We start from the raw sequence: 24,249 nt of genomic DNA on the forward strand, positions 1-24,249 counted from the left end.
GAAGCTTTGTGTGGGAAGGTGCTGAATTTGGATCATGTAATGCACATGGCAACAAAAACTGTACATTTGATCAGGGCTAGAGGTTTAAATCACAGCCAACTGGCTGAGTCGGGGGCATCGTACTCAGCTACGGGGAGAAACCAGACTTTTTCTGCAAAACAAAGGGAGACAAATATCAGAGCTCTCGGATTAAAGCTGGCTGTGTGATATTGCATTTCTATGTGATGTTACCGAGCATCTTAACACCTTAAATATGAAGCTACAGGGCAGTAAACGGGTCATAACCGAGATGTATAGCATGAGATTTGTGAAAGCATTTCAGCTTAAATTACGTTTATGGGACAACCTTTTCCGTTTCCCGACTTGCCAAGCCATCTGTATCTCTCTCACAAATGTCACTTTTGCAAACAGGAATTCAGTTTCCAGCTTTTCTCCAACATGTTTGGTGTTGATGTGAACAGTGCTCCAGAGGACATCCAGATGGGACTGATCGAAGTGCAATACAATGGCACACTTAAAGCGAAGATCAATTCCGTTGGTGCTGCAGAGTTTTACCCCTTATTACCAGTCCCGCCTGCAAGCTGCACAAGTCCTCAATGTTGGGAAGCACATACTTCTGCAAAGTTCAACAAATCCCCCCCAAAAATCATGACTGAATGACTGCATCTACAATTCCATACTGAAGATCGCTTCAGCACAAGACGAAAAAGGTGTCGCGTCTCCTCCACAAATGAACCCCCTCAGAGAAGCAATTAGGTCAGATGTGTGTTTTGAATAATCGTCAGTGTAAATTCTAACTAATTCATTTAAATTGAGTGTTGCAAATTTTGTTGAAACAACAGTGAATTATAAATAGGGACGAGCAAATATTTATGCAGCCCTTGAATGAAACTTGAAATGATCATATGGGCCATTGTTAAATTTGAGTTTGACACCCCTGCCTTAAAGGTATGACCATTTGTAAAGCAGTTTAGTCTCTATTTGTTGGAAAATGTAATCTTATATTAGTCACAATTCTCTGTGATTTTTCCTTTTTGTTTCTTACTTTGTCTTCGTTATGTGAACAGACCAGATGCAATCACTTTATTCTTTTACATAACATACATACATAATTTCAACCATTTTAACTTCAGCTGGGGTCCCAATTGTGTACCCCAGTCTATACAATGATAGTTGCAAGTCCCACATTATAGTACTCTCTCCCTTGCAACATGCAGTATTGAATACATAAGAGAATAGAGCTTCAGTGTTGTAGTCAGAATTGGGTAGGCCTAGTTTGTAATATCAATTTATAATTTTACTTTTAGTTTATTTTTATGAATTTTGATCCATACAGATTCATAGACAATAGCTTAATCTGTGTTCTGCCTCGTATTTTTGATACTACTGTTTCTCCTAAACATTGTGTTCCCATTGATTTTATATTCATTGGCATCCCTCTAAAGGTCTACAGTATCATTTATTCCTGCATCTTATTCCTAATATTCCTAACATTGACATACATCTTGACTTGTCTTTTATTTTGTAATTTAAATATTTTAATTACAACCATCTGGTGGATTGAGATGCATCTATTAATAACTCTGGCATTATTATAGCCAGATACATTTTTATATCCCTGGAAACTACAGACTTGGGGTTTTCAAATGAGACCAAGCTTGATAAGATCGTTGCTTGGCGTTGGTGTTGCTGTTTCGGTGTGGAGATATTGACTGTGCAAAGTATGGAAAAAATATACAGGGCTGGAACAAACAACTATTTTGGTAATTGAGTAATCTGTCGATTTTTCTAGTTGGATAAATTGATTTAATTGAATAAAAAAATAATAATACCTTGCATTAAAGGCAAGTGTTTTATTACAAATTAAGTTTTGAGTTTTTCCCTCATCTTGCACAATGCTCTATTTTTAAAACAACTTGCAATGGCAGTTATAAAACCAAAAGAAAATATGTGGAAAAAACTAAAGGGTTTTATAAAGTGCATTCAGCAACAGGTGTTTTTACATTGTTCTCAAAGCACAAAGCTGTTTACTCTTCAGTTTGAAAGATGCTAAACAAATAAATAATGAAGAAAAAAAATCAGTCTGTTTAAATTCAGTGTTTACAGGCTTTTCTACATCAAATAGCTTCAGCAGCACTCCAATACTGGACTATGGAGGTAGAATATATATATATATTTTTTTTTTTCTGAAATGAGAGACAATATGAGTATGCATAGTAGCAAAATATTTGCATTTACATGCACATTGGATCCGATAATGCATCCAATCTTTACATGCGTGAAAAGGGGGGAAAAAAGGGCGCATATTACCTTATGATTCAATCTGATTTTGAGTGCAATAAAAATGGCACTGACCAATGAAACGTGAGGAAGACGTGGATTGGTGGAAAAGTTTCTGCGTGTCTAACCATGAAGAACAATGTAACTGAGAATGGTATCTACCGTCTGATTTATCTAGAATTCAAAAAGTGGTTAATAACAGATAAACAACAAATAAACAGTTTAACATTTAAAACATGCACTCTGCGTTTGAGTCTTGATGGTGAGGTGTAGCCTAGTTTGTGTGCTTTTTTTTTTTTTTTTTAATAACATCTTTGTAAAAATTATGTAAAAGCTCCTTATTTCTTCAGCAGCCCCATTGCAAACTCGAAACAAAGGTCAAACGTTTTCAATTTGTTTTTCGTTTGATATACATATCTTTAGCCTATATTTTTGAATTCAAAATCCGTGGCTCTAATTTCATCCCATAGTCTGAGCCTTCTGCAGCACTGCACCATGGAGACTCGGAGAAGCACCCCTACACATGATAGTTTAAAGAAATGTCTTCTAAATCACCTTTTAAAAAGTATGTAAGGATATCTGTTATTTGTAAGTTTTTAAATCCTATTAGCCTTTTTTTTATTGCTTGCTCCTCTTTTTTGGCTAACCTGCTTTTTTTCTTGCTTACTTAGTTTTCTCTGTATACATACAGCCGTGGTGACGGAGGATGAAAATGGCTCGGCTCAGTACAATGTGCAGTGTCCTTGACAGACAACATTTTGGATGACGGACAACAAATGACATGTCGGATCCAGTGTGCAATGGCCTTTACCGTGCTGAGCTGTCTTCATCCTCTATCATCATGGCTCCAATGATTTTCTCTTCAGCCCTATCTTTTATGAGTTGTATTTTGATTAGTACTAAAAGGAAGAAGAAGAAAAAATTAACTAAAAAAAAAAAGACATAACTTTTAAAATTCATAATTATGGTATTTATCTTGGGCGGGGGGAGATGGTAGTGTTACAATATAGTGTCTAATCATGATCAACAATGCAGACATTTATTCTGTAGTTTATATGCTTTCATTTGAATGGTTCCACATGCTTGTGGCCCTTATAATGTAATAATGGCAATTTTGTGGTGCAAATTTTCTCAAAACTGTTACACATAGGCTAGGTCAGGGGTTCCCAATGGAGATGGAGGGCCAATTTCCAGAGGTTGCATGGGATCGGGAGTCTAGTAGATAATTTATCACAGATGAAAATGAAATATGTCCTAAATCATGCCTTTTTATTTCCTATACTTCTGCGTTAGGGAACATTTATGAACTTTAATTATTTTATTATTTTTCCCCAAATTACATATGCAATTTGTAACAGAAAAAAATCTGAAAATTTAAAAATCTAGTAAAGGTTCAGAAAAGGGGTGGTTGAAGGTTGGCTTTGGGGGGCCGCACCAAACATCCTTGAAGGCTGCATTTGGCCCCCGGGTCGCAATTTGGGAACCCCTGGGCTAGGTTCTTTCCTTGTGAAATTGTGAACGGGACCAGGTAACTTTATTAATTATCTGAATTTTGCATTAAAACAATTTAAATTTAACTGAAGCAGGTTTCCATTCAAATCAATGCATTTTAAAACGAGACCAGCTATTTTCTATGCAATCCGAAATGCGATTATATTGAGCTGAGCAGTATAATCACAAATGCCGGCGTTGGAGGAAACAATTGGGACGATACAGAAATTAAACTGCTGTTTACAATGTGGATGGAAGATAAAGTTAAAACGGAAACCGTGGGAAGTGTACAGCGCTGCTGTCTGAGGATATAACTATAGACGCATACTAATGCATATGATTTCTTGTGATTTAATGTAGATGTCCTTATAAAGGTGCTTCGCTTTCGGGTGAATTGTATAACGGCACTTTTAGACTTGCAGAACCGAAGATCGACATTTGAAAAGGGAAATGTATAAATTTGTTTCCCCATTGAACCAGCACATTTTAATTGTATTAGAAAGCTTTGGCTGCAAAGGGTTAAGATTACTTTCAAAGAAAATATAGAACTGATCAATAGCCTATATATTTACATAAATATGAATAAGTTGTGCTTATAAATACATCGCATACACCTGTAAGCAGACCTAATGTCCTGCGTCACTTTTTTTTTTTTTAGCAGATTTGTTTACTCCCAGCATGCATTTAGTTTAGGCCGCCTTTTCGCCCGCATATGTGAACGCACTTAGGCTCCTAAAACCGCAAGTGTGAACGGGGTGTCTGAAAAAAGCTGGACTAAATTTGAGGCTGCCCAGGGCCGGCCTAATAAGTATGAATGGAGTCTATGATAAATGTAATTATTTTTTTAAATATATGTATTTTTTTTCCAGATCAATTTGTCTGGTCCCATTTGTTATTGTAACTCATCTCTCTCAAGATGGCAGCAAACAAGCCCAAAGGACAGAACTCCCTGGCCCTACACAAGGTGATAATGGTTGGCAGTGGTGGTGTGGGGAAGTCTGCACTGACGCTGCAGTTCATGTACGACGAGGTAAAATAATTTGTTACCCCCCTTAATGCTGCAGTGGGAAAATGTACTTTTATTATGTTCTGTATAATATTTCTATTATAAATTGTGTAATGTTGTTATAGTATTAATTTTCAGTTTTATCTATGCAGCTATCATTTGTATTAACCCCTTTGTGCGAGCTACTTTGAAGGTTGTTTCGCTAAAATATTTTTGATCTGTAGCTTCCTGCAAAACTATGGAATCTACAGACATCTACCAGGGTCATGTTGCCCTGCCTCCACCTTGAGGTTAATTGTTTCTTGAATTGTATACAGTTATTGTATTTTGAATACTTAATCAACGACTATTGGTATGCATGGGGTAACTTGAGCTCCTCCAACTGGTTTGAACTCGTACAACTGGATTTGATTGGGAAGACTACATTCTATTGTCTATCAAAACATACAAAGGGTCTTCTTCCGACTCGCATCTTTAGTTCTTTTCCTCACTCCTCATGTGAGAGGAGAGGTTAACTAGTATTTGTTTTGTATAATAAACTTGTTACTTCTTCATTGGTGTTTCCTGGGATTTACTGAAACCACTACAATGCAATGTCTGTTGCCTCACGATTTATTTTCTTCATGACGAGCTTTCCTGTGCTGGTTCTGCCCTGTGCTGAGGATTACACACGGCCACTCACACCTTGCTCTCCCCTTGACAGTTTGTGGAGGACTATGAGCCAACCAAAGCAGACAGCTACAGGAAGAAGGTGGTGCTGGATGGGGAGGATGTGCAGATTGACATCTTGGACACTGCTGGCCAGGAGGATTATGCTGCTATCCGGGACAACTACTTCCGGAGTGGGGAGGGCTTTTTGTGTGTTTTCTCCATCACAGAACTTGAGTCATTTGCAGCTACAGCAGACTTCAGGTAACCAGACTGGCCATACAAAGAGAGAGTGTTGCATCTGCTTGGAACTAGATCCAGACCTATAGCAATGTTAAAGGAAAATACTATAGAAGTTCATGCAATTTATCATACCAAACCATAATGGAAATGAAATTCACACCCCGTTTTTTAGGCCAGGGTAGCACTGTTGCCTCGCAGCTCCTTGGACTTTGATTTGATTATACCCTTGGGTGTTTGCCTGCCTGCCTGCGTGCAATTTGCATATTCTTCCCATGGTTGTGTGAGTTTTTGACGGGTACTCCGGTTTCCACCCACATCCCAAAGACATGCTGCCTTGGTTGAATCACTACTCCATATTTCCTTGTAGGTATGCATGTGCTGCCCTGTGATGGACTGGTGTCTGTACTGGACAAGCCGTTTTTGAAAAATTGATAGATTAATGGATGGAATTTGGGTTAGTTTGTGCTCTTGGTTAACAAAACTGCTACAAAAGCCTATTTTGACCCATTAAGAAGAGCTGTAAGGGTCTAACAACAAATCTTTTTTCAGCTACAGATGTGAATGAAACTTTTAGGACATACACTACCGGTCAAAAGTTTTTATTGAAATTTACAGTTTAATGTCTCAATGTACTCAAATTAAAGCATAGAACAAATAAACCATTAAAAAGAAATCATGGAATCATTTTGTTTAACAAAATTTAACCCCTTAAGCTTAAAAATCCCATGTGTACTCTTCACTGTTGTTGTTTGCCAAGTGTTTGGTATCCCCTGAAAGCTGAGACTCTCGTGTGAAGTATTCACTGATTCGTTTTTATACCCCCCCATATTTACACCCCTCTGAAATGGAGGGGGTGGGGGGATACTTGGTCTGAGTAGGAATACAAAATCTCAGAAAATATTGACAATTATGACCATATTCTGGAACCAGACAGTCTACTGATCAAAACAAGACCATCCACGTTTTGGTAGAAGCAACACACACCCGTAGAGAGCTCACAATTTCAAGATGGAAAACTGTGTTTACAGTGTACGAATACACAACGATTTTACATATAATAATATATACTGGATTAATCGATGGGTTGTTCTGAACAAAACAAGCCTATTTGCAGAAATCCAATTGAAACTGAGTGATCTGTGACCATCCGAATGAGACCCCCCCCCAGCAGACTGTGCGTTTACCCCCCGGGCACTGAATGACGGTGGGCATCATGGAAATTGTAAATCGGATGTGTTTGAGAATGAAATGCCCTGGTAGCCAAGAGAATATGCTTTCAAACTATGTGCACATTGTAGGAATACAGTTCAACTTTTTTTATTTTTTAACGTCTGGCAGTTTACCGCTTACCTTACCGGAGTGTTTTAAACCTTTTGACCGGTAGTGTATTTATAAAGTATAGGTACACCCTTTTAATGTTAAAAAAATAATAATACTCCACCTTTAAGGCATACACACACTGGACACATGGGTGGCACAGCAGTTTTTTTATTTAAAACAAATTGCAGTGAATGGGAACATTCACAAGAGGCATGAGTGGTATGGCCAAAATAACATGTTGCTATAGAACATTACATTTTTTACATCCATGGCATCTCGAAAATGACCAATTTAAAACAAGGTTTATTTGTCAGCTACACATATAATATCATAAAAATGAGATGTACATTCAGTTTAGCTTGTTTAGTTTAGGAACCTGTAACTGAACGCTACCTATTTGTATTATTTATTTATTTATTTATTGGAAATTTTTGGGACAACCATGTAGCCTGCATACTGGGGCCGTAGAGTTCAACCAGGTGTATATAGCATTATGAGCTCGTAAGGGTATTGAGGTGCTAACCCATTTAGCACTTTATAGGTCAATAACAACAGGACTTTAAAATCAATTATGTGTTTCACTAGCAGCCAGTGAAGAGATGGTAGAACTGGAGAATTTGTGTTGTTGTTAAAATCCTGGCAGCAGCATTTTGGTCTAACCGAAGATTAGAGATAGATGTAGTTAATAGTACTAGCGAGTATTGAATTGTAGTAGTCAAGATGTGATGAAAGCATACATTCATTTCTCAATTACCTGAAAGAAAGAGAATGTCTTAATTTAGAGATTTCGGAGCTGAAGGAATGACATCACATTTTGAATGTGCATACTTAAGAGAGGTCTGTATAACTTACTTGCTGCTGTTTTAAGACAGATTATAATCATCAAAATGTAGGCCAATTTAAATCTACAGTGTCATAAGGGTTCAAGGATAAATATAATTGCATCGTCAGCATAACAATGAAAGAGCAATAATAGCAGTGGTCCAGTACAGAGCCCTGTGTCATGCCACACTTGAGATATGAGAGATGTGTGTTACTATTTATCTGTATTGAAATCTGTTTGTTAGATAGGATTAAACTAGCTAAGAACAATGCTTGAGAGGCCTAAGTTTTTGAGGTGGTCTATAAGGATTTGATGGTTGATAGACTTAAGTCCCGCCTTTGACACTAAAGAAACAATGGTTATGTTACCTACGTCAGAGGATAAAAGGATTTCAACTACTTTTAGTTAAGGCTTGTTCAGTACTTACTGTGCCCAGGGCGAAACCCCAAGTTTTAATGTATATTATTTACAGAAACAACTGTACTTGGAAAAAAAAACAAAAAAGAAATGGTGTAAATAAATATTGTAACAATGTATGGCTTACATTATAGAGTACATTGGCAATGGTGAGACTATTTACCAATTACCAGTATTACACAAGGACACATTTGCCATTAAATGTTTGGTTCAGAATTATTCTTCAATATAAACCAGTTTCAACAATTAAGCAATCAAAAAGGAACATAAAATGGGGGTTAATACCCTAGTAGTTTTTACTGATTTAATAGCAGGCCTAAAACAAAAACTTAAATTATATTTATGTTGTCAAATATATATGCTGCTCTAGTTTGCAGAAAGTCAGAAGTACTGACTTTACAAGGTGGTTTCCAGTTAAGAATGAACTTAATTATTAATAAAACTTCTAGGGGGGAAAAAGCATTAATTGTTTTAAAAAACCTTGAGATACGGTAATTCACAACAGTACTGAGTAAGTAACAAATAAAATGTACTAAAGTTGCATTATAAAAGTGAACAAATCACTACCACAGTTACACAGTCTGAGTATAATAGTTTAATTTGACCCAGAATTTAATCTTGTGTAGCAAAGTCACCGAAAAGTTGCACTGCAAGCTGGGACCCATTCTTCCAGCATATGGAGTCGCAATCCGCCTGTTTCAAATTCACTCAGCTGAAAACTCTGTGAGTAAGAAAAGTCTTGGTTTCTATTCTAATACAGTATAGTACACTCATCTCCAAAATTGTTGGTACCCTTGATAAAGATGATAAAATATGCTAATATTTGATATTTTCATTTTTAATGAGAATGTACAAGTTCTACTAATGTTATCGGTTACTTATATAAGAATAAAATAACAAAACTGGTTAATTAAAATATTTATTAAAATAACTTTTGCAAACCATTAATGCCCCGTTTCCACTGGCGGACACGTCCAGACATTTAAACGGGTGTTTCCACTGGCTAAGCGTCCGGACGCTTCAGTGTTTTGTGGACGGTTATATATCTGGTGCTAGACGTCTCAGTAAGCGTCCGCCCTGCCCACTGAGGAAATTATTCGCTTTCAAGAGCGTAGGTGTGTGCTTGACTTGTAGACAGACAGGGAATAGATCAGCTACATTATGTCGGAAGATATAATCTCAAGTGCCGTGTGCGATCACAAAGAAATTGCCGTTTATTAGTAGCATGGAGTGAAATCCACGTAGAGACAATGCGTGTTTACAGTTAATATCCGAGTGTATTAAAACTTGGATTTCAAAGGACACCGGTGCAGTGTCCTGACTAGTTAAAAATAAACTGAAGGATAATAATCGGATCCTATTAGCCGGTTTTATTAATATTTTATGAATAACTGGACGGTGTTTCAGGCTGTCGTTTTTTGAATGGTGTGCAGGGACAATCCGTAGAGACAATCAGTATGAAGGCGAACACGATTCAGTTAACGTGTGCCATTTCACAAGTTAAATTAATGAATAAATAAATACAGCAGATCTGGGTTTCCGTCTAAAACATTAAGGACTGGTTTAATAAATGCGTCCATAAGTCCATTGTATATTGTATATTGTATCTGGATGATTAATCGTGAAGTGTGTGTATTTTGTTTCAACTGTAACTTACCCTGGTTAAGCACGTCTGATAAGTAAATTATAAATAATTTGGCAAAAATTATTGTTTGCAGTTACAAATCTGCAGAAAGAGTAATAAGTTAAACGCTGTGTCGTTTAAAATACATATATACTAGCACAAATGACTATAATAATAAAACATTTGCGATTTAGTATTATTGTTGCACATGGAAACATTTTCTTACAGTAACGTAATGCTTGTCTGAATATAATGTTGTCTATACACGTTTAGCTCTTCCTAATATCTCTTAACAGAAACGTTATTATGCGGTTTACAACCATGTAAAGCAGAAAGAATAAAATAGACACAAAAGTCCTCTCCACGTCAGGCTGTGTCGCTCGTAGTGTTGTTCTCGGTCTCTGTTTTTAAAACGAAACACAGACCAAACCCACAGTCGCTGCTCCTCCCATAAGAGGGACGGACTTCACAACAGCCTGGTTTTACAAGAAAAGCTCTGGGACAGCACGGCACGGACGCTTAAGCCAGTGGAACCGAGGCGTAATAGAATCGACCTTAACTACAGGAGCAAAGTGCTAGCAAATCTCAATATAGTGAATATATGTAGTTTAAATTATAACAAAATTTGTCTAAATTAGACTTCAAAATAAACGTGACGTGCAAGAAACTGAAATTAATTGAAGTGAAGCTGTATTTTCTTCTCTCCCATTTACCCTTAGATCTGCAATTGGTAGGTAAATTTACCGCTGTGCTTGTAGCTGACTTTACCACCAGTTGCCAAGAAGCCGCCGCATACAAGGAAGGTAGTTCATCGCTAAAGTTTAAATAAAAACTGTCAAAAAACAAATGTGTATGATGTATAGATCATTAATTCAACATAACACTTTAAATTATTGATTCTGTGAGTCACCTTGGATACATTGTAATAATAAATGCCAATTATTTAAAATCTCATATTCAATTAAGTTTTCGCAGAACCATAAGGACATAGCAATAACATATTAACATGGCAAAGTAGTGTACTCCATTCGTCTACCAAGCTCCCCAGTCTTATTTCCAGTCCTGTCCCAACTCCAAAAAAGACAAGATGGGAGTCACTGGATGAGTCTCATTACAGCTATCTTTCAACAGACTGTGATGGTAACAAATTTAACTTGTGAGTGTCATGTTTTTTGTTTTGTTATTTACTTTATAACATGTATAATTAAATATTATTTAATAGGAGTTATATGGCCAAATGCTGATATGCTGTATGTCCCTTCCTTACTTGATACACAAACATGCATCGTATGACTGTACACTATGAAAATGTTGATTTTTATCCTTGAGAACCACCAAAATCAACTGTTTTAAACTGTGATTAAATTATCAATTTACCAAAAACAATTGTTTTGTAGTGCCCTTACAATTTTAGTATATTATTCTTTGTGAGTACTGTGTAGATAATTATTTGCAGTAGTTTATAATATTGCTTAAAACACCAGAAACACCCCAAACAGTCACTTTCGCTGTCAGAAGCCTTGTCATCTTAAATTTGTGATGCCATGCCATCAGGAGAGTTTCTCTATTTTTCATTGCTCATTATGAAAGAATACTAAGTAAGAGCCCATAGCCAAAAACTTGTTTTCTATGTGTGATATGGAATACAATTTCAGTGAATATTAAGACATGAGGCAGTCAATCATTCAATCACAGTTCAACAATAATAAAATGGTGTGCATTATGGTACTCCAGAATATTTTCAATAGTTATGTTGATATTACCCTGTGTATTTTCGTAGCATGAATCATATATTTAGGGTGCCAAGCAATGAATTTGCTGGACACCTATTGTAATTGTTAGGTTTATTATTAGGATTCCATGTATGTTTGTAAGGATTTTTATTTTATTTTTTATTTTTGCCATCAAAATTTGATTTGCCACTAGAACTCATACATGCATGAAAACTTGCCAGTGTTGTAGAGGCATATGCTTTCCTCAATCCCAGTGAAAACTACACATGCTGGTCACATGGTGCGGCTGCCATACTGCGTTTAGCGGCAAAGCTTTGACATGCTACAAAAATCTCCTCCAAAAGTTCTTGACACAATCATGTGCAACTGCATACACTTTATACCTTATACACTACTGTCACGGTTGTTCAAGTCAGTGTGTCGCACAGTTTGGCAGGCATATTACGTCATTGGTTCCAACTTCCAGCGACAACGACTTCAGAACCATAAGGCCTATGCCAAAACACAAGCATGAAAACTTCATATATATGCTAATTGGAATACAATTGAACCCTACATAATACAAGCATGCAATCAAGAAATGTACATCAAAGTCCACTGAGATTGAAACACTTCCCTCAAATAACACAAGCATGAAAACCTCAAATGTATACTATATTGCATTGACATTTAAATTCACACAGATTTTAAAGGCAAACTGATTTAAACAAATTTCAGCAATGGTTAAATGGCATAAAGTTGCATATACTGCAGTATTTAACTATATTATGATGTTTTGGAGTCATTGTTACATGACAGAATTAATGCCATAGGCAATATGGTGGTCATAGGTCACGTGGGTAGGTGGCCATTTTGAAATAGAAAAAAAAATGAAAACTCACAACACTTCATACAATTTTAGAGGCTTATGAAGAGCTATGCCATACGGAATATGGTGGCCATATGTTACATGACATGGCACCCATCTTCGATTTAATTCCAATTTTGGACAATCTACAAAAAAAAATTCTGAAAAAGGACTGAGCAATATGGACAAAAAATCATATCATGGTATTTTGACTATTACATTTTTTGTTTGTTGTTGGTTAGATTTTTTACAACAGAAAGGTCTAAATATGTTTAGACTGTTTCATGACCACAGAATGGCAACAAAATAAAGTGTTTTAATGGCCATTTTATAATGTTCGTATAGCAAAAATTAAAGGACACAACTAACATTGAATTAGGTCCACACTATCAACAATGTTGCACCTTTCTTCGGGACAAATTCACTGGGGTCAGTTTGCTGGGAAGTTTCCCCTACCCTACACTCCTCTATCTCATCTTCATTCATTGTGCATTTCTCATGTTTATTTTAAAGCTGCTGATTGGCTATCTATGTAGCAGTAATGAAGATTTACGGGAGGGTGGGGATTTGTTATTTCTTGTCTGTGATTGGCTTAACTTGAATGTACCTTGGCTAACGATGGGCTTCTTCACATAAACGTGCTGTGTGGAAATACTTTGACAAAGTAAATGAAAGCACTTACAATTTACAATGTGCAGTAAAAAAATTTAACTACCACAAATCTACAACTGGTATGTTAACCCACCTAGTAAAAGCCAAACACCCTTCTGCGACATTAACAATGACTGAAAAAAGTACTGCAAACAAACATTAATATTACACTAGCTCCATACATAGCCAGCTATTGCCTATGCTATTTATTTTTTTATTCACTGGAACTCGAACACACAGGTATGTTTCCAATTTGATTTAGCATAGACTGGTAGTCTATATGGTGAGTGTGGTTTGAAAACGTGGGAAAAGTAAATTGTTCAGTTAAGTACATTGTATAAATTAGCTAGTCTACTTTTGTATTTCACGGTTATGACTGGAAAACATTGCCACAAGGGGGGTGACTATTTGAATAGTCATCAACAAAAGTTGTGGAATTATCGTTTTAACATCCCTTGTTTTAAATTCTACACTTCACAATACACCATAGCATTTTGTTTGCCTTCTTATATTGGTTCCCCATTGTTTGGATGGGGAAAGTGATAAGTCCACATAAACTCCTAGGTCTTTCTCATGCATTACTTCTTCTATTGCTATTCCTCCCATATTGTAATTATAATGGACATTTTTGTTACCTGCATGTAAAACCCTGCACTTTGAATTTTGTCTGCCAGGTGTCATCCCACAACTGAATATTGTATTTATTTTATTTTATTTAGATGTATTATATTAAGTTCCTTTGAATGTGCTGCCAAGATTGTTTCTGCTGAGCCACCTATTTTTGTATCATCTGCAAGAGTCCAGATCATTAATCTAGATTAAATAAAACACAGGCCCTTCTTATGTGCAGACTAAAATGTGAGCAATCAAACATATATATATATATATATATATATATATATATATATATATATATATGGACATTTTAACACAGGGTTTAGAGTTAAGTAATTACGACTTTACGACTTGGGGGGTGGTTCAGAGTACTACATTAATAACTCAAATATTACCATTTTGGAGAGGATTTTAAATAAACCAAAGGCACGAATGTAACTTAAAATTGAAAGATCATGGTAATGTAAAGCATTTTCATATCCACTGTACCTTCTCTCTTGACTTTTAATGTAAACTGTCTGGCTTTTGGGTTTTGTTTCTGTAGAGAGCAGATTTTGAGAGTGAAGGAAGATGAAAATGTACCATTTTTGCTGGTGGGCAACAAGTCCGACTTGGATGACAAAAGGCAGGTGTCTGTGGAGGAGGCAAAAACACGAGCAGAACAGTGGAGCGTCAACTATGTGGAAACGTCCGCAAAAACGCGAGCCAATGTGGACAAGGTAATGAGGCATCACTGTGGTGCCTTTGGTCAAGATTAAATTAGATACGAATTTAACAGATATAGGTATAAATTCTGATATATGAAAGGATGTATTATAAACTTTTAGGGTATAATGAGTTCAGTTCTGTTTTCGACTTAAGAGGCAAGCTACATTGTACACTGCATTGTGTATCTGTGCAAATAGCCTCAAGACTTTATTATTGGACTACAAATGCATAAAGTTATCAACACTTGTATTCACTCATAGTATGTGGGAGCTCATGTAAGAGTTCACTTGCCCATATAAATAAATAAATAAATATGTTGAGTATATTTATCAATGTCAATACAAGTTTCATTCATGGTCAGTTCTATCAAAATGTTGACAGAAGCAGTGACAGTTGGGACAGATGTCACACAAAATCAACAAAACAACAATTATGGAGATGGATTTGGGTGGAGGAAAAAGATGAAAATGAGGGGGTGGTGGGGGGAGTCTTCAGCCATCAGTCATCAGCCTTCATGCATGTGATTCAAAACATAAAGCTGCAGTATGGGTACTTTTTGAGTCTTATTGATTCATGGTGCAATTGCTAAATACATGCATTATTATTTTATTTATTTTTAATAGATTTAAGGTCTTATTCAGGGTTTGCATGTCAAACTAATTCTGAATTTTTGAAAACTTGTCATACTACGTGTAAATAGTGGTTGAGTAACTAAAACATGAAATATTGTATTGCTATTTATAAATGTGTATAGTTGTGATTTGAAATATCAGAAAGTATGATGTGGCACTAAAATGTACAGTGTTTCAATCACTAAGCTGTATTCATAGTCATACATTCCATAATAGTTTGGTATTGTATGTTAAATATACAAGTGTACCCATGCAGTATTTATATGTCTGGTTTCTAATACCCAATTAAGTAATACATTGTTTTTTTTGTTTTGTTTTACCATTAACAAGTCGTATAGCAAAATTTGTCACTATCCTCTGAATTTCTGGAGTTGTAATACTTTTCAAATTTCTGAATTGTCAAGAAGTATATTAAGAATGAGCCCAATTGTAGTAAAATCACACACACATGCTCCAGCCTAGGTGGCCCCCAGACCTTCAGCCTATGGTGTGCACACTATCAAACTTATAGCTTTTAGTATCTTTTAGTATATTTTTCTATCTTTTCCTAGCTTTATCCCATGAGTGGCACAACCCCTAATCAATATTTCAGTATGTTACTAAATAAGTAACTATTAAATTTAAAAGGTGTGGGGAAAAACACACAAATAAAACATTTAACACCTTATTGGTGTTTTCAACTCTTCTATAGGGCGCCAAAAGTAAAACAACGCACACTTTTTTTTCACATCCTTTTTTTCAGATTTAACTAAAATCTTGTTTTTCCATATTTATAAATAAAAAAAATTATACATTAAATAAATGCTAAATCTCCATTTTGAAAAATAGAGTACTGCGGTTTGACTAATTTATTGAAATAAATCCTCAATCTGCTTTGCAAACTAAACTTTAACTTTAAAATACATATTTTGCTTTTAAATAAATGTCTCACCCATTTGCTTTACATCAGCCTTCTCATAGTAGGGGGGTGTGGAATGATCTCTGTAAATGGTGGAGGCCAAAGGGTAGTGACCACGAGTCCAATAGTTAAATTTTTCTGTTATTAAATTAACTTTGAGGAAAATGTAAAAACATGTTGAAACTTCACAAATTCATATCTTATTTTGTTGCATTCTAAATTAAACTGAATCTCACAATCTTTCATAATTGTGAATGTTTGATAGTCACTCGTTTCCTCCACTAACCCACAATACATCTGTTTATAACCAAGAACCGTGCCACAAACCCAGTACACTGGTTCAGTGGACCAGTTATGACCAGGACTATATGTAAAAAAAAAAAAAAAAAAAAGTTTTTTAAAAATGAGCTGGTGGGATTGTGGGCCAGTGTACGAAAGAAAAAAAAAATGTTCTCTGTGAATTTACCACTTCACTCCCTGAGCCAACTGCTAGTCATCTGGCTGCTGACTACATACATATATGCCCTTGGTGCATCTCTGTGAGATGATGATGATGATGAGTTTTCGGCTTTTTAACTGGGCTGACGACTGTCCACTGACTGCATCACAAAAACAGTCTGACAACTTGATGACCTAAACACAACTCAGATTATAGAGTTTACTCCAATACCATGCCCCCTCTGCTATGAGAAGGTTGATGTGCAGCAGAGGGATGGGACTAATTTGCATGTTAGCTAAATATTTATTTAGTAAAACCTAGATTGAACATTTAGATTTGTGCTAAATATTTATTTATTGAGTTGGGGATTGAAGTTAAAATGTATTTATTTAAAAGTTTAAATGTTTTTAATTTACAAAGCCCATATTTAGGCTTTAGTGAAATATATTTTGTCAAAGGGCAAATATTTATGCTTAAATAAATGCAAATATTTTAAACATTTCTTAAAAAAAGAAAAAAAGAACACGATTTAAATCTGTGGAAAAAAAAGATGTGAAATGGTATGAATTTCATATCACGATTATAGTGACCAAAATTATCAAGGTTATCAGTATTATCGCGGTATTGTTAAAATGTGCTGCAAATGTTCAAAAAGTATTGATACACACTGAAATCATTTCACCAAGTTCTATACTGAAAACCAACAAATACAATTAGCAGCACTATGCACTTTTTGTGTGCATAAACATTAAAATAATGACATTAACATTAAAGATGGCACCATGTGGCCATGAGAGGTAAAAGTTTCCCTAGTGCAGGTGTTCATGAACACAACCTTAAGTAAGCAAATGTGCATATAAAAGCAACACAAGTAAATCAATGTGCATGTAAGAACAATACAATTATATGTAAACAAATCCAATGTGCAGGTGTTGACATTAAAATAACACAAAATATGTATACAAATCAAATGAACAGCACTGATTGTATGTCTGTTCTCTCCTTCATAAAGAAATAAGGTGCTACTGGTCTAACATCCTGTATGTGTGCATCTTTGTTCACTTGAGATTGAAATGTAGAAATGTCAGCATATTTACTTTGTCCGATTTAAGTAGTGATCTGCAAGGGGAGACAATGTGCCTGCTGGCACTGAACACACTCTCTGATGGCACACTGGTTGCTGGGATGCACAAAAGCTTCCTGGCAACCCTGGCAAGGTGAGGCAGCTCTGATACATGCCCCTCCACCACACCATTGAATCCTCTTCTGTTGGAATGGGTGGCAGAGACAGGTAGACCTTGATCTCTTCTTTCACTCTGTCTTCTGGGGTGGTCAGAATCTGACCCTCTTCACCTCTCTTGCCTTGTTGAGGTAATGTTTCTCAGCAACCCAGCCAAGCCTTTCCCTTCTGAATCTGATGTGGGAGTGTTGGTGGTGGAGGTGCTGCTGGTGCTTTGTGGTTCTTCCCTGACTCGTGCAGCTGCCAGCTTCAAGGCCTCCTGGACACAGCTGTCAGTGTCACCTTTTGCAGCCTCAGGCTCATCTAAAAAGCTAATTTTGAAGCGGGGGTCAATGAAACAAGCCATGTGCATGACTCTCTTTGCCAGCTCCATGACACTTATGTCGGCATCCTTGGGCATCAGATGCCATGTTCCTCTTTCTCCAGCCATTGTCGCACAGACTGGCTGCTGTTGGCTGAGGAAACGCTCAATCATCTTGTGTGTAGATCCCTATCGGGTCACCACATCATGGATCAGAGCCTTCTGTGGCATGTTGAGGTCAGCTTGCTTGCCAGACTGGGGTGAGGTAATGGATAGTGAAGCTGATGTAGGCTTGACCACCCCCGCTTTCACTAGAAAAAGTTTGGGTCAAGACACATGGTTTGCTGCAACTACTGACCTTTGGACCAACCTCGGCTTTAACCTGGTTGTACAGGTTTGGGATTTTGGTCTTGGAAAAAATGTTCGTGATGGCACTTTGTAGTGAGGCACGGCTTCATCAGCCTCAGAAAGCCCACTCTGTAAACAAGGGTATAGCAAATGTATTAGTATTATTATTATTGGTGTTGTTACATTATAATAATTATTCACTCACTCACACACACACACACAGTCTATCTTCTGTGTGAGTATATGCAATGACCCCATGCACAATTTACATAAATACAAATGAGTCTTAAGAAGACGGTGATAGTAATTGCAGTGAGCCCAGCAAAAGGAGTCTATAGTGTTTCTCCTGTTGGAACACTTTTACAACCAAGTCGATGACTGACAGATTTTAAATGAACAAAATATGTTGGTTGGGTGACTAAACTACATAACGTGTTATCATGTGCAATGGGCGAATAGAGTCTGCAGACGCACAATGCATACAGTAGCAGAACAATGTGTAGTGTTTTTACAAGAGTAGATAACACTGAAAGCTTCAGTTTACATTATTGACAAGCTATTGGAAAGTTAGACAGACAAACCATGACCATAAGTTTCCCTCAGCACTCTTATAAAACCCAAAATACGACCACACGTCAGATTTGATCCTCTTAGAAGGCAGAAAAAATTCCCGAGCGCTGTCACTGCCTTCTGCCATGTTTTCACACAAAACAAAACCCATGTTGCATACTGCACCTGCATCAGACTGTTGCTAACTTTGGTTGATGCTGGACAGTATTTACCATGAGTTTTTCAAACCGCGGTAATCAAACAGAGTTTTAATGATAATTAAAATTTGAAACTGTAATACTAACCGTCGGGAATTTCACCGTGGTTTATCGTGAAACAGTTTCATCCCTACGTGCGATTAAAGTATGCATGTTACATTTGGCACTCCATACTCTTCAACATGTTTTAACAAATACAGTTCCATTCTGATGTGTATCATGACATGCTCATTTGAACTTCTTCTGAACAAGAGTTTACATTCACATTACAATTAACTTTTTATAGAAAATAGACATGCATGACAACAGGCAATTAAACAATAACAGTAGCAACAAATAATCTGTGAATTACATGATTACATTTGAGCAAGGCTACACTAAGAACACTTCCTTACTTTTCAGATATATTAGGTACATTATGTCAATAGTTGAATAAAAAATATCACTACTGTTGAGCAACATTTAAATGGAATTGAGAATTCCAGTGCCTTTTAAAAATGCCAATTCTAATTCCAAATCTTTCATCTTTAATTCCAATTAATGATCCATTCCACACTTGAGCACACTAATTAGAATTGACCTTTGTTCATACATGTTTTTGTTCCAGGTTTTCTTTGATCTAATGAGAGAGATACGTGCACGGAAAATGGAGGACAGCAAAGAAAAGAATGGGAAAAAGAAGAGAAAAAGCCTTGCTAAGAGAATTCGGGAGAGATGCTGCATTTTATAATGGGCAGAGCTGGAGACTTCTCCAATTGTTTTTTGTTTTTTACATTTTTATTTCTCCCTCCTGCCTCTTGAGCAGTTGGTTTATGTGCATCCCTGGCTTGAGATACCCAAAACATCAGTTGAATATTTCTTGATGGAGGGAGATACAAATCGCAAAAAAAACCTACATTAAATGCGCATGAATTTGGAGCTACTTCAGGAAGCAAATGTACATTTCATAAGGTGCCAGGAAAATAAGCACTTTTTTTTTTTTTTTTTTTTTAATCATAAATTCCTTATTGTCAAGAATTAATTTCCTTAAAGGCAATGTTTGTCTGAACATGGTGGGGGGGTCCTGCAGTCGTACACTCCATAGTTGTCTGCTTGTAACATCTGATGCCTTGATATAAATTGCAAATGTTAATAAGCAGCATACCACAAAACTACTCCTTGCAGTCTCTTAATATGCAATTTAGAGAGTGTAAGTCAGACATTGCCTGATTATTTATTACTGTATTTCATATTTAACTTAATGTGTATAAAGCACAGTTTTTCATGAGAAAAGCTTTGTAATACCAGTTTGTAGAAATATTTGACTATGCCTTAATGAAGAAAGAATAAAAAATTATAAAAGCAGGAAATTACATTGGTAGTTAAAGATAATATTAAAGTAGTTTGAAAGTTGTGTCCATATATACTGTGTGTGCCATAGGCCTGGGCACCTCAGGCTGTCTTGTCATCGCTAGGTGTACCACTCCAGTCCTGGAGGGCTTCAATACACCAGCTAGGAAATGTTGTTAAATCGGTCTAGTTTAATAGGACAGTTAAGAGCTTGGGTGGAATGAAAACCTGAAGACACTGTGGCCCTCCAGGACCAGAGTTGTTTTGTTTGACCTTTGTTCTAGCCTCTAACTTCCAAGATTCTTCACCTCAAACATCCTGCTCAAAAATATCTAGGATACTTAAAACACTTGGAGCAGCCATAAACATTACAATAGCTGTCTTCAATAGAAAATAACTGTTTAGGGTTCATATAAACCCATTATTGTAAAATTTGATTACTTGTCATGGTTCCCAAAAATGTGCATTCTGGTGGGCAATGAATTTGAGCCTTTACAATTGGTTGCTTTGTTCTTCCCAAAGTTAGAGGATGTGACCTTCGAAACAGTTTAGATTAAAATAAGATTTCCTTCAACTTATTGTGGCTTCAGCAATTTCTGGACATTTGTACAAAAAGAAAGCAAAAAAAGATATCGGAGAAAGAAAGCAAATCAAATCTTTATTATAATCCATCTAGTTGTCTGTGGATTGGTACTGTTTTTTTTTATTTTTTTATTAACTGATATATTCCTAAAGGGCTGTATAATTACAATGGTTGTGCCAGAGATCACATTGTCATGTTCTATTACTTCCAGGTCAATGGCCACCACAATTACAAGTACACGTTCACATTTATATATTTGCTTCACATTTTAAAATTGCCCTCCAGAATGACAGTTTTTGAAAAGTTATCAAATAATGTTCAGTTATTTAAGGATCCTGAGAAGTTAGCAAAGGTATGTAATCTTATATTGATCGATTTTAAAAGGAAACCTTTAAAATGATCTATTTCTAGACTAACAATAAAAGTCAGTGAGACAGTAGTCAGAAGTATCAGACGCATACTCATTTAACCCTGCTCTGGTACCATGAAAAAAGTTACACTGACAGTACCATTGGGGTGGGGTCACAGAGACCCCATGGTACCACAGCAGGGTTAAAAATGTGTATATATATTTTTTTTTGGTGTAATGAAGTAAAAAAAAAAAAAGTAATCTTTCCATCTAAGAAACCCAGAAAGTATTTGTCAATAATAGTGTGTGCGTGTGGGTGTAATGATTCAACCCCAAAATATTCTTATTAGAATTGCAGAGGACATTTATTAAAGAACTTAAACTGAGGGATAATCAGGGATAAACTGAAGAGCATTGTCTTCAACTAATACCACATATTGCAATCAACTGCAAGAAAAAAGTGAATCTATGAAGAAAACTGGAGTCTGCCTTTGCTTGTAATTTGTAGTTACAGCAACTGTATGTGATAAAACACTATTTAGTTTTTCATATTTAAAATGCACTAATCAGTCAGTTCTTTTTATATATTTTTAAATTGTGCTTTAGCTTTTTTGTGTTTATATAATGTGATTTGCCTCAAACTCATTCAAAACATTGTAGTCCTGCAAATATGCAAGCGCTGTTGGACACTACTATACTCTATACTGAAGTCCTTGCATAGGTGCAGCTCAATAGAAATCCCACTTATACATTACCAGAATAAATAGTCTGATTTGCTAAACCTCCTTGCTTACATTTTCTACATGCTCTAGAATAGAGTAATCCTGGAAAACATGATTTTGTTGTTTTTGTCTTGTTGTCAATTATACATTTGAAAACACTTATACATCAGTTTATTCTCTTAGAAAGCTAATCTGTCAGAAATTCCCTTTCCCTCGGGAAAAGGGAATTTTGTATAGGATAATGAACCTTGCCGTTTGAATGTGGGATCTTTGGAGCCCCATGGACAACAAAATGAAAATTGTAATCACCTTTTAACCTTCTCTGCCTAACTGTTGTCATTGTCCCCAACGACAACAAATAAAATCATGTATGGTATGAGCTTTGAATTTCTTCCATGTGGTGGATGATGCTAAATATGAAAACCTTTCTCCCTACCCTTTTAAGGTTAAAAAAAAAAAAAAAAGTTAATGCAAATCAGACATTAAGGTCCCCTCTCTCCTTACACTGTCTTGTACAATTAAATGAACACAGTGAGTTGAAGGATCTCCTTTTATGTAGTGTCCCCTCAATGTTTTTTTTTTTAATGGTACAGTATGCTGTGCAGTGAGCATTTTAGTTCAATAATTAAGAAATGATTGTGTGTTTTTGTTTTTAAAAATAACTTGTTCATATTTAAAACTACTATACTTTGTATACTACTATACTAAATATAAACATTTTTTTCAAATGCAGAGACTGAATATGAAGACAAGGTTAATTTCAAGCAGGATTTCTAATTCTAAAGGAAGTTAAAATAGTTCTACTCTAAAGTAACCCTTGCTAAGCCTCACATAGTCCCTTTCTGCCAGCTCTAAATTAATACCTGGTTTACATGCAAAATCCCTTTAAACACTAAGGGCTTTGAGGGACTTCTATTAAAAAAATAAGTTAGCCCCAGCTATTGATTTATCTGTTAATCATATTTTTATCTGAAGACACTATGGTACTTCCTTTGTTGGTGTTCACTAGTGAGTCTTAACTTAACCGGTCTGTAGCTTTAACAACATACACAGGTCAAAGGGGTGTGTGTCTAAAGAATGTGTTCAAAAGTTTCAATTCAATTTGTGAGGAACCTGAGATGTTTTTTTTTTAACTTTTGCTTTTTAGTTTGTTACATTTTAATTTGCAGCTAGATTCCAACTGTTTGATTTAATTTTAATGTGTTATTTGGGGTGGCTCTACTCTCATGTTGTGTAGATGCTTTGTTTTCTGCTACACATTTCTTAACCAGTCCAATTTAACCAGGGATCCTAAAACCACTAATATTAATACTTGCTGTTGGTGTGTGGTGGGTTCTGAGGTGCAATGATGCTAACTTGATGTGACCATCACCCATTTAAGGCTGATGCCCTTTTACCCACAACTTGTATGCTTTATTTTGAGACATTTGTGAGAGAAATAAATGAATAAATACCTTTTTTTTAAAAAAAATATTTCCTGTGTTCTTTTGTTTTTCTCAATACAAAAACATAGTATTGAATCCATTTTGGCAGGTCTTTTTGATTTATTTATTTTTCTTCAGATTGGACAAAACAAAAAACATTTGTCTGGTAAATATGGCGACATTTGATGAAGAAAGTGTTTAGTGGCAGCAGCCAAGGTTCTTATAGATGTATTATACAAGGATATTCATGGAGGAGAGCACACTCCCTACACACAGTTGATTGCATAAGTATTCACCTCCCAAAAACTTTTACAATCTGGAACTAAAATGGATTTAAATGGGATTTTCTGTTACTGATCTATACAAAGTATTAAATAATGTTGATGTTGGAGAAAATGTCTATTATCTTTTCTAAAAATGGAAAAGTCGTGATTGCATATGTATTCACTTCATTTTCTATGATACACTATGATCAATTTGCTACTGGTGCAGCCAGTTGCCTTAATTAGATTAATATAGTCTACTTGTGTGCTATTAAAGTGTCACATGATCTCAGATTAAACGCACCTATTTCTGGAAGGCACTAGGGCCCGGGAGTTCAGCCGTGATCTGGGTTATCAGAGTGGATTCAGTCCTGCAAATGGGTAGTTCAAAACCAAGAAAGTGGATTTGCATCAATTAGAAATCCGATCAGATCAGGTAGTTGAATCCAAATCCAGCTCACATCTTCTAAAGATGTAGTTCACAATTTATAGGGTAGGATTGGGATCATTTTGATCCACAAAATCAGGATTACCTAGATCCCAGGAGA

General features: G+C 36.0%; 1 protein-coding gene across 3 annotated transcripts in view; it reads left to right on the forward strand.

The window, feature by feature from the left end:
• The window catches only part of LOC136711174 (ras-related protein Ral-A), a 38,073-nt gene extending 15,590 nt beyond the window's left edge, over positions 1–22,483 (forward strand). For 2 of the 3 annotated variants that reach the window (XM_066687240.1, XM_066687232.1), the window contains exons 2-5: positions 4,641–4,801; positions 5,481–5,689; positions 14,243–14,417; positions 19,639–22,483. In XM_066687240.1, coding sequence (XP_066543337.1) covers positions 4,688–4,801; positions 5,481–5,689; positions 14,243–14,417; positions 19,639–19,761 — 621 coding nt within the window. In that variant the 5' untranslated portion in view covers positions 4,641–4,687 and the 3' untranslated portion in view covers positions 19,762–22,483. The remainder of the gene's footprint in view (positions 1–4,640; positions 4,802–5,480; positions 5,690–14,242; positions 14,418–19,638) is intronic. The other variant, XM_066687249.1, reaches the window with a different exon arrangement.
• The last annotated feature ends 1,766 nt before the right edge of the window (positions 22,484–24,249 follow it).

This window comes from Amia ocellicauda, chromosome 2 (assembly GCF_036373705.1).
Source record: "Amia ocellicauda isolate fAmiCal2 chromosome 2, fAmiCal2.hap1, whole genome shotgun sequence".
NCBI classification, from domain to species: Eukaryota; Metazoa; Chordata; class Actinopteri; order Amiiformes; family Amiidae; genus Amia; species Amia ocellicauda.